This window comes from Neovison vison, chromosome 1 (genome assembly GCF_020171115.1).
Source record: "Neovison vison isolate M4711 chromosome 1, ASM_NN_V1, whole genome shotgun sequence".
Lineage (NCBI taxonomy): Eukaryota > Metazoa > Chordata > Mammalia > Carnivora > Mustelidae > Neogale > Neogale vison.
The window spans coordinates 123617805-123630314 of NC_058091.1; the positions used below are offsets into that span (position 1 = coordinate 123617805).

The 12510-nt window shown below is 36.8% G+C and overlaps 1 protein-coding gene across 2 annotated transcripts in view; it reads right to left on the reverse strand.

Annotated features, from left to right (window-relative positions):
* EXOC2 (exocyst complex component 2) overlaps positions 1 to 12510 on the reverse strand; it is a 295982-nt gene that overhangs the window by 145059 nt on the left and 138413 nt on the right. For both annotated transcript variants that reach the window (XM_044257816.1, XM_044257809.1), the window contains exon 13: positions 6239 to 6363. In XM_044257816.1, coding sequence (XP_044113751.1) covers positions 6239 to 6363 — 125 coding nt within the window. The remainder of the gene's footprint in view (positions 1 to 6238; positions 6364 to 12510) is intronic.

The window sequence follows — 12510 nt, forward strand, 5'->3', positions numbered from 1 at the left end:
CCCAAGCGGATTACTCAGCACGGCCCCTGGTAAGGGCGGTGCAATTCCACCTTGGGCAAAGACACTTGAGAATCACTACACCAGGCCCTCCCCCAGAAGATCAACAAAAAATCCAGCCAAGACCAAGTTCACCTACCAAGGAGTGCGGTTTCAATACCAAGAAGAGCAGCAGAATTCCAGAGGAGGAGAAGGCAAAGGAACTCATGGCTTTCTCCCTGTGATTTTTTAGTCTTGCAGTTAAAGTAATTTTTTTTCATTTTTTTTTCTCTTCTTTTGCTAAAATTTTTTTTAACTTTTAACCTTTTCCTCTTTAACATTTTTTAACTAGTTTATCTAATATATATATATTATCTTTTTTATACTTTTCTTTATTCGTTTTCTTTTTTTAATTCTTTTCTTTTTTTTTTTTTTCCTTTTTTTCTTTTTGAACTTCTTTTTATCCCCTTTCTCCCTCCTCACGATTTGGGATCTCTTCTAATTTGGTTAAAGCATATTTTTCTGGGGTTCTTGCCACCCTTTTAGTATTTTACTTGCTCCTTCATATACTCTTATCTGGACAAAATGACAAGGTGGAAAAATTCACAACAAAAAAAGAACAAGAGGCAGTACCGAAGGATAGGGACCTAATCAATACAGACATTGGTAATATGTCAGATCTAGAGTTCAAAATGACAATTCTCAAGGTTCTAGCCGGGCTCGAAAAAGGCATGGAAGATATTAGAGAAACCCTCTCGGGAGATATAAAAGCCTTTTCTGGAGAAATAAAAGAACTAAAATCTAACCAAGTTGAAATCAAAAAAGCTATTAATGAGGTGCAATCAAAAATGGAGGCTCTCACTGCTAGGATAAATGAGGCAGAAGAAAGAATTAGCGATATAGAAGACCAAATGACAGAGAATAAAGAAGCTGAGCAAAAGAGGGACAAACAGCTACTGGACCACGAGGGGAGAATTCGAGAGATAAGTGACACCATAAGACGAAACAGCATTAGAATAATTGGGATTCCAGAAGAAGAAGAAAGAGAGAGGGGAGCAGAAGGTATACTGAAGAGAATTATTGGGGAGAATTTCCCCAATATGGCAAAGGGAACAAGCATCAAAATTCAGGAGGTGCAGAGAATGCTCCTCAAAATCAATAAGAATAGGCCCACACCCCGTCACCTAATAGTAAAATTTACAAGCCTTAGTGACAAAGAGAAAATCCTGAAAGCAGCCCGGGAAAAGAAGTCTGTAACATACAATGGTAAAAATATTAGATTGGCAGCTGACTTATCCACAGAGAACTGGCAAGCCAGAAAGAGCTGGCATGATATTTTCAGAGCACTAAACGAGAAAAACATGCAGCCAAGAATACTATATCCAGCTAGGCTATCATTGAAAATAGAAGGAGATTAAAAAGCTTCCAGGACAAACAAAAACTGAAAGAATTTGCAAACACCAAACCAGCTCTACAGGAAATACTGAAAGGGGTCCTCTAAGCAAAGAGAGAGCCTACAAGTGGTAGATCAGAAAGGAACAGAGACCATATATAGTAACAGTCACCTTACAGGCAATACAATGGCACTAAATTCATATCTCTCAATAGTTACCCTGAATGTTAATGGGCTAAATGCCCCAGTCAAAAGACACAGGGTATCAGATGGATAAAAAAACAAAACCCATCTATATGTTGCCTCCAAGAAACTCATTTTGAGCCCGAAGACACCTCCAGATTTAAAGTGAGGGGGTGGAAAAGAATTTACCATGCTAATGGACATCAGAAGAAAACAGGAGTGGCAATCCTTATATCAGATCAATTAGATTTTAAGCCAAAGACTATAATAAGAGATGAGGAAGGACACTACATCATACACAAAGGGTCTTCCAACAAGAAGATCTAACAATTTTCAATGTCTATGCCCCCAACGTGGGAGCCGCCAACTATATAAACCAATTAATCATAAAATCAAAGAAACACATTGACAATAATACAATAATAGTAGGGGACTTTAACACTCCCCTCACTGAAATGGACAGATCATCCAAGCAAAAGATCAACAAGGAAATAAAGGCCTTAAACGACACACTGGACCAGATGGACATCACAGATATATTCAGAACATTTCATCCCAAAGCAACAGAATATACATTCTTCTCTAGTGCACATGGAACATTCTCCAGAATAGATCACATCTTCGGTCCTAAATCAGGACTCAACCGGTATCAAAAGATTGGGATCATTCCCTGCATATTTTCAGACCACAATGCTCTGAAGCTAGAACTCAACAGGAAGTTTGGAAAGAACCCAAATACATGGAGACTAAACAGCATCCTTCTAAGAATGAATGGGTCAACCAGGAAATTAAAGAAGAATTGAAAAAAATCATGGAAACAAATGATAATGAAAACACAACGGTTCAAAATCTGTGGGACACAACAAAGGCAGTCCTGTGAGGAAAATATGTAGCGGTACAAGCCTTTCTCAAGAAACAAGAAAGGTCTCAGGTACACAACCTAACCCTACACCTAAAGGAGCTGGAGAAAGAACAAGAAAGAAATCCTAAGCCCAGCAGGAGAAGAGAAATCATAAAGATCAGAGCAGAAATCAATGGAATAGAAACCAAAAAAACAATAGAACAAATCAACGAAACTAGGAGCTGGTTCTTTGAAAGAATTAATAAGATTGATAAACCCATAGCCAGACTTATCAAAAAGAAAAGAGAAAGAACCCAAATAAATAAAATCATGAATGAAAGAGGAGAGATCACAACTAACACCAAAGAAATACAAACTATTATAAGAACATACTATGAGCAACTCTACGCCAACAAATTTGACAATCTGGAAGAAATGGATGCATTCCTAGAAACTATAAACTACCACAACGGAACCAGGAAGAAATAGAAAGCCTGAACAGACCCATAACCAGTAAGGAGATTGAAACAGTCATTAAAAATCTCCAAACAAACAAAAGCCCAGGGCCAGACGGCTTCCCAGGGGAATTCTACCAAACATTTAAAGAAGAACTAATTCCTATTCTCCTGAAACTGTTCCAAAATATAGAAATGGAAGGAAACCAAAATACTAGCTAAGAGGATTCAACAGTACATTAAAAGGATTATTCACCATGACCAAGTGGGATTTATTCCAGGGCTGCAAGGTTTGTTCAACATCCACAAATCAGTCAATGTGATACAACACATCAAAAAAAGAAAGAACAAGAACCATATGATACTTGCAATAAATGCTGAAAAAGCAATTGACAAAGTACAGCATCCCTTCCTGATCAAAACTCTTCATGAAAAGAAGGGCCATCTGTACCCCAATGTTTATAGCAGCAATGGCCACGGTCGCCAAACTATGGAAAGAACCAAGATGCCCTTCAATGGATGAATGGATAAGGAAGATGTGGTCCATATACACTATGGAGTATTATGCCTCCATCAGAAAGGATGAATACCCAACTTTTGTAGCAACATGGATGGGAATGGAAGAGATTATGCTGAGTGAAATCAGTCAAGCAGAGAGAGTCAATTATCATATGGTTTCACTTATTTGTGGAGCATAACAAATAGCATGGAGGACAAGGGGCATTAGAGAGGAGTAGGGAATTTGGGTAAATTGGAAGGGGAGGTGAACCATGAGAGACTATGGACTCTGAGAAACAATCTGAAGGGTTTGAAGTGGCGGGGGGGTGGGAGGTTGGGGTACCAGGTGGTGGATAATATAGAGGGCATGGCTTGCATGGAGCACTGGGTGTGGTGAAAAAATAATGAATAATGTTTTTCTGAAAATAAATAAATTGAAAAAAAAAAAACTCTTCAAGTGTAGGGATGGAGGGCACATACCTCAATATCATCAAAACCATCTATGAAAAACCCACCACAAATATCATTCTCAATGGAGAAAAACTGAAAGCTTTTCCACTAAGGTCAGGAACACGGCAGGGATGTCCATTATCACCACTGCTATTCAACATAGTACTAGAAGTCCTAGCCTCAGCAATCAGACAACAAAAGGAAATTAAAGGCATCCAAATCGGCAAAGAAGAAGTCAAACTATCACTCTTCGCAGATGATATGATACTATATGTGGAAAACCCAAAAGACTCCACTCCAAAACTCCTAGAACTTGTACAGGAATTCAGTAAAGTGTCAGGATATAAAATCAATGCACAGAAATCAGTTGCATTTCTCTACACCAACAACAAGACAGAAGAAAGAGAAATTAAGGAGTCAATCCCATTTACAATTGCACCCCAAACCATAAGGTACCTAGGAATAAACCTAACCAAAGAGGCACAGAATCTATACTCAGAAAACTATAAAGTACTCATGAAGGAAATTGAGGAAGACACAAAGAAATGGAAAAATGTTCCATGCTCCTGGATTGGAAGAATAAATATTGTGAAAATGTCTATGCTACCTAAAGCAATCTACACATTTAATGCAATTCCTATCAAAGTACCATCCATCTTTTTCAAAGAAATGGAACAAATAATCCTAAAATTTATATGGAACCAGAAAAGACCTCAAATAGCCAAAGGAATATTTAAAAAGAAAGCCAAAGTTGGAGGCATCACAATTCTGGACTTCAAGCTCTATTACAAAGCTGTCAAGACAACATGGTATTGGCACAAAAACAGACACATAGATCAACGGAACAGAATAGAGAGCCCAGAAATAGACCCTCAACTCTATGGTCAACTAATCTTCAACAAAGCAGGAAAGAATGTCCAATGGAAAAAAGACAGCCTCTTCAATAAATGGTGTTGGGAAAATTGGACAGCCACATGCAGCAAAATGAAATTGGACCATTTCCTTACACCACACACAAAAATAGACTCAAAATGGATGAAGGACCTCAATATGAGAAAGGAATCCATCAAAGTCCTTGAGGAGAACACAGGCAGCAACCTCTTCGACCTCAGTCGCAGCAACATCTTCCTAGGAACATCGCCAAAGGCAAGGGAAGCAAGGGCAAAAATGAACTATTGGGATTTCATCAAGATCAAAAGCTTTTGCACAGCAAAGGAAACAGTTAACAAAACCAAAAGACAACTGACAGAATGGGAGAAGATATTTGCAAACGACATATCAGATAAAGGACTAGTGTCCAAAATCTATAAAGAACTTAGCAAACTCAACACCCAAAGAACAAATAATCCAATCAAGAAATGGGCAGAGGACATGAGACATTTCTGCAAAGAAGACATCCAGATGGCCAACAGACACATGAAAAAGTGCTCCATATCACTCGGCATCAGGGAAATACAAATCAAAACCACAATGAGATATCACCTCACACCAGTCAGAATGGCTAAAATCAACAAGGCAGGAAATGACAGATGCTGGCGAGGATGCGGAGAAAGGGGATCCTTCCTACACTGTTGGTGGGAATGCAAGCTGGTACAACCGCTCTGGAAAACAGCATGGAGGTTCCTCAAAATGTTGAAAATAGAACTGCCCTATGACCCAGCAATTGCACTACTGGGTATTTCCCTAAAGATACAAACGTAGTGATCCGAAGGGGCACGTGCACCCGAATGTTTATAGCAGCAATGTCCACAATAGCCAAAGTATGGAAAGAACCTAGATGTCCATCAACAGATGAATGGATCAAGAAGATGTGGTATATATACACAATGGAATACTATGCAGCCATCAAAAGAAACGAAATCTTGCCATTTGCGACAACATGGATGGAACTAGAGTGTATCATGCTTAGCGAAATAAGTCAAGCAGAGAAAGACAACTATCATATGATCTCCCTGATATGAGGAAATGGCGATGCAACATGGGGGCTTAAGTGGGTAGGAGAAGAATAAATGAAACAAGATGGGATTGGGAGGGAGACAAACCATAAGTGACTCTTAATCTCAGAAAACAAACTGAGGGTTGCTGGGGGGAGGGGGGTTGGGAGAAGGGGGGTGGGGCTATGGACATTGGGGAGGGTATGTGCTTTGGTGAGTGCTGTGAAGTGTGTCAACCTGGCGATTCACAGACCTGTACCCCTCGGGATAAAAATATAAAATATAAAATTTCATTTATAAAAAATGAAAAAATTATTTTAAAAAAACAATCATATAGCTATGAAGTGTTAGAGCTTTATAGAGCTTTTAATTAATCTTAAGATATTTGACAATAATTAACAGGCTTTGTGCCTCCTAAGTTTTAAAAAAGCCACTTCAAAATCTAAAACTTTTAAGACTAGGTTACACAATGACTTAGCTATACCTACAGTCAAATTTATATACATACCTCACTGAAAAGGCTTCCATTAACATATGAAATCCAGAGTTTCCAGAAGTTAGGCAGCTGACTTAAAACAAGCTTGGTCAACTTTTCAACAAATGCCACCCGGTGAGGAGTTTTGTATCTCCATGCTAAGGGGGGAATAATACTATGAATATATTTTGAATTAAGAATAAAAATTGGTTTGAACATATTAATGCCCCCCCACCTAAAAAGGTGTCCCACTTTGTCCCACTTTGGCTGTAGAGCTTTAATTTGGTGATAGACCAAATATTTCCTTTTCCACATCACATTACCAAAGCCTCCCCAGCAGAGCGAATACACTTTAAGAATACACAGAGAATACCATGCTGTTCTCAAAGGTGCATGGCAGGTGGGGGAGTAGCAGACTGGTCAGGACGACACAGCAGGAGAAGTAAGGAGGATCCTTTGGGTTTTCAACCTTGTCTTCAAGATATTCTACTTCTCTTCAAAAGTCATGTTTTCAAACAAAAGGCAAAGACAGGGCAAGGCCAATTAGCCTTAAATTGGAGGTAAATATCAACCAGTTAGAAATGTCACTATAAATGCAGTGAAAATTCAATAGTGAACCAAATTATCCTAAAGGAACTTATTCAAATATAATCACATAACGAATAACTCTTCCCATAACAAAGAAATTTAAGAAAAAATAAAACTATTGAAGCCTCTTGGATTACATATCATTTAATGCATGTAATTGTGAAGTGGGAAATAAGGTCTTAAAGATTTTTTATGGAAATAAGTTCACAGGAATAAAAGCAAATTAGTAATTCAGTGAGTGTTAATCACTTCCAGTTTCTTCTCTTTTTCTTATCACATTCTTTCCTGTTTCCTCCTTCCTCCATGCCCTGCTTCCCAGCCCTGCTGTTCTGTTTCATAGCCTCCAGCAGGAGCAGGGCAGAGGCATTCCTACTGTCTAGTTCACAGCAATGATCAGGAGAACTGGGGTCAACTTCCAACTTCTATTCAGCAACTTCAAAGACAGTTCAGATAAGGGAACTTCCATTAATTCCTTCATCAACTATCAGCTTCCTTTCAAAATACTCAAGCAAAAAGTTCTGTTGCAAAAATTAGTATTGTTATTCTAGGAAGGGTGGATTTTATTTATTTTTAAATGTTTCATAATAACCTAAAAAGACAACATATGGTTAGAAAAGACAATTTAAAAGATATATAGAACAAAGTCTGTCTCCCACCTACATTCCCCATTTGCCTGCTTCCCAGGTGCTGCCCTAAGAAACTGCTATTAGCTGCCTGTGATTCTTTCTAACATGTCTTTTAAATACACAAGCAAATATAAATACATATTCTCTCCTGTTCCAACTGTTCTTTCACACAAATGAAAGCATATTAAACACACCCTTTTGACTCTTGGCCATTTTCATTTAATAATGGATCCTGGAGTTTTTCCCTATCTGTACATAAAATGTTTCTTTTTTCCCCCCAAAGTTACACAGTACAATTGACCCTTGAACAACGCAGAGGTTCAATTGACCCCCTGCACAGTCAAAAATACATGAATGATTTCTGATTCCACTAGAACTGAACTACTAATAGCCTACTGTTGACCAAGAAACTTACCAACTATATAATGTGTTAATTAATACATTTTATATATGTATTATGTACTATACTCTTACAATACCTTTCTAATTTTTTCAGTATTTCTAGGCTACATGGTTCATCTGAGAGTTTTTTCAAATTGTCACAGATCACCAAAAAACTTTCCAATATATTTACTGAACAAAATCTATGTATAAGTAAACCTGCACAGTTCAAACCAGTACAGTTCAAGGGTTAACTGTGGTTCACATTTTGTATGTATCATAATTTTTTTAAAAAATCCCTTCATAAAGGACAAGACTGTTTCCAATGTTTTGTAATTAAAATTAGTGCTTCAAAATAAATAAAATAAAGTGCTTTAATCAATAACTCTGTACAACATTTAGCACAGGTACAAGTTATCAGTGTAGAATAAACTCAGAACAAGAATTGCTGAATCCAAGAGTACATGGAGTTGTGATTTTAGTAAGTGTTATTAAATTGACCTCTATGGGGATTCTTTACACACCTACCAGCAACACACATAAACACATAGAAGCTTCCTTATAATCTATAATAACCAATGAACAAACCAAACAGAAAAATTTCCAAACAGGAAAAATTTGGGGATTTTGCCAACTGGTATCCCACTGCAGCATTACATGGCCATTTAAATTTTTATTTTAAGTGAGACTGAGTGCCTACCTTCATATACTTTGTCTATGAGTTGTGGAGAAAAGCTTTAAATTCAGTTGTCACATATGTGAAAGGCATGGTTCTTTATTAGGGGTACACTATAAACTGTACTTGTCTATTCAGCCAATATTTATTAAGTGTCCACTGTGTGCTAATCCTGTGGCTATACTTTAATGTTTAAGACACTCACCACTAACACTGAATGAAAAGGGCAAGTCTCTGCCTTCACAGAGCCTACGACTGAACAGACAATGAAAGGAGTCCTAAATGATAATGTGACATGAGTCTAATGAGATTGGAGGTATTTTTCTTCTGGAGACAGAGCTAAAGCAGACAAACCAAATACACGTAAGCACTATTTTCCAAATGGCATGCAGTACCCTACATAGCATGGGCCACAGCCCAGTGTATGACAGACCAATGACAAGGTAAGAAATAAGACAAGAAAATCTAAAAGCTGAAGCACTGAAAGACCTGCCTCATGTGGTAGCAGGTGGACTCTTACATGACCTCTTCCCCTAAATTAGACTTTCAAAGGTCTGAGCTCCTCTCTGCAGCTATATTTACAACTATTTATGTAACTCTATTGTTAGAAACTCATCTAATATCCTTATCTCATATATTCTTTGCAAGGCTTTTTTGCTGGGAAATTAAAATGAAAACACCCTATGGTGAACCAAGTCTGTATTGGATCTGATGCTGGACAAGCACTCTGAGTGGCCTGGCTTATTGCATATCTATGTATTCTACAAAGATACATAGATACAGATATTCTACATACATAGACCACTAAGACTCAAAGATCAGTCTGCCATGGGCAATGTGCCCACTCCAAAGAAAGATAAGGAACATTGCCTTTTCACCAATGTAAAGGAAAATTTCATTTCAAAAAAAATACAAAATAAGCAAATACATTAAACTCGGCTTCAGTCTTGTTAAATCCATTAATTAGTAAGTATTCCAACTCAAGGGATTTTATGGTAGGAAAAGCAGTTGGACAAATATAAATGAAAATATGACAAAACAATCCCATAAGGGTTCCAAAAAGATTTCTTCAGCTGAATCTTTCTATGACAGAGTAAGTGGTAAAATTTTTTCTAAGTTCACTATAGTACAGAGTGATAATACAGTAGCTAAATAATATTACCAAATAATCATACTAAGGTGGGAGTTCTGTAATTACTTAATGTGTTGACACTTAGTCATCAAGGTTCTTGGAAAAAGACAGGTCCCTGTAGCCTCCTGCCCAGAAACAGGAAATAATTTTCAGTTTCATGTTTTATTTGATCTTTTTATTACTAATGGATTCTTTATATATACATATATATATGATATATATATATCATATATATATATGTAATGAGAGTCCTATTTACCTATTCCTTCTACATCTACTTCAATCAAATTTTGATCATTATCTGAAAATGATCCTGGGTGTTATTTTTGTACTGAATCCAACATGTCTTAAATAAGTTTCTATATGGTATAATCAGTCACAGAATAACTTTAAGTTATTGCCTAAGACTGATGAAAAGAATTTTTTACTATAAGCAATTTTCTTCAATGTTTCAGTTTCAAGTAATAATATTAAGGAAATTAAACATGGATTTTACTTCTACTCCCAGCTATACTGGAGTAATAGGATTAGATTCAACCTCCAGTTATAAACAACTAGAAAACTGGGGATGGGGGCAGATAATATAAACTATTTTAGACACTAGACAACAGGCAGCACAGGACTAATTCCCAAGGGAAGGGAAATGTATGGTGAGCCCACAGTTTCCATGGCTTTCAGTCTACAGACAAAACAAAACAAAAAACTTCCAAAAATCTGCATAAGAGTACTCCTAAGTCTTTGCTGAGTCCTGCATATATGGAGGGAAACTTCACAGAACCAGGGAAAGAACAACCAGGGTAAACAATTCCCAGAAATAATACAGAGCAGGGAGACCTTATACCTCTGAACAGCCAGAGGGAACAGTCTTTATCAATTACCTGGGCCTTTCAGTACAGACCCAAAAGATCATGCTTGAGTAGTAGGGCTAAAGTATTCCCAGAATGAAGGCTACTCTAGGCCTGCTCTAGCAAACCAGCAAAAGCCTTGAATGGTTCAAACTTACTGGTAAGTCTGAGTACGGTACTGATAAAGTCTAGCATTCTTTAAAAGAAGACAACAAAACTCAAACACTCAACATCAAACATTCACATGATAAGCTGGGAAATATGAACCCAGAAACCAAGAGAAAAAGATCAATAATAGTAAATTCAGAAATAACAGAGATGACCGAATTAAGCAATAAAGGCAATATTCAAATATTTAAAGGAAAAGGAAAATAATGAGGATGGAAAGGTAACATACTTAAAAGAACCAAGTGGAATTTCTAGAGATGAAAAATACAGTATCTGGAATTTTCAGGTTAGACACTGCAGATAAAAGATCAGAAAAGTTGAAGGCATTAGCAATGGACTCTATAATGAAGCAGAGTGGAAAAACTGGGGTGAGGGAAAAAGGGGAAACAGAGCCTCAGTGATCTATGAGATAATCTATTGACCTAACATACATGTAATTGGGGGCACCTGGGTGGCTCAGTGGGTTAAAGCCTCTGCCTTCGGCTCAGGTCATGATCTCAGGGTCCTGGGAAGAGCCCCGAGTCGGGCTCCCTGCTCAGCGGGGAGCCTGCTTCCCTTCCTCTCTCTCTCTCTGCCTACTTGTGATCTCTGTCAAATAAAATCTTAAAAAAAACAAAAACAAAAACAAAACAAAACATGTAATTGAAGTCCTGGAAAAAGAAATAGAACAGAAAAACACCTGAGAAAACTGTGGCCCCAAATTTTCTAAATTTGATGAAAATTTCCAGAATCTCATAAAATAGATTCAAGAGGTTTGGCAAAACCCAGGCAGGATAAATTTGAACTGTTCAAGATGATATAACTCATTTAAAGTCAAGACTCGTGAATAGTCTCTAATTAGCATGTCAGCTGATGGTAGTAAATTACTTAAGAAGTGAGGTGGAGGGTTTTTAGACCTGATATATTATCCTACTAATTAAAAGAAGGAAGTATTGTTTAAAAACTCAGGTGGGTTTTTAAACTCAGGCACTTCAGAGTCAGACCCTGGAAGCCATATTTGCTTAGAAGGCTGTATTTCCTTAGAGGGCTACAATACACTACAGTATACAGAAGCAAGTAATTCTGTTCTTTCACTGTGTATCTTAGTTTGATGGGCTTGGTAGGAAATGGGAACAGAACAAGAAGGAACAGTGAACCCTCCATTTAGTACAAATGAATCATCTAATTTTAAGCTGTTCCTATGATGGGCATTCATTCATATTTATTAATGAAACCTTAGAAAAAGCCCTACTCCAGGACCTGTAATAACATAAAATACTTTAAAATAAACTTTGGAGGTATTTAATATAAAGTAAGATATTTCTATTACCCTATTTAGAGTTCTTCTTTTTTTTTTTTTTTAAGATTTATATTTTTAAGTGATCTCTATACCAAATATGGAGCTTGAACTCACAACCCCAAGATCAGGAGTTGAATGCTCTACCAACTGAACTATCTAGGCATCCCACCCTATTTGGATTTCTTAGATCTGATATTGAGGTTGTAAATAACCAGTGACTAGTAAATAAATAACTAAATAACCAGTGACTAATTGGTACTCAAATGCATTATAACCAATGATTTTGTATTTCACACAGGTAAATAAACAATATGTAAATATCAACTTTAGGAAGTTACGAAATGTAACATATTTATAATTCAAGATGCTTTATTCTTAGGAAAAATGATTAGCAATAAATATATTAACTCTTCTTTCCAAAGCAAATTTTAAAATGCATAAAAGTTATTTCTGTGTAGCGACTATAGAGATTACTTTTGTTACAAATTTCATCTTAAATAAATTCTCACAAAATATTTTCTGTGGCATGTTTTTAAAAAGCCAATCATAGGAGAAATAAAACTAGACTTTAGCGAGTTTTATTCAACAACTATGTATGTTGAATAAACAT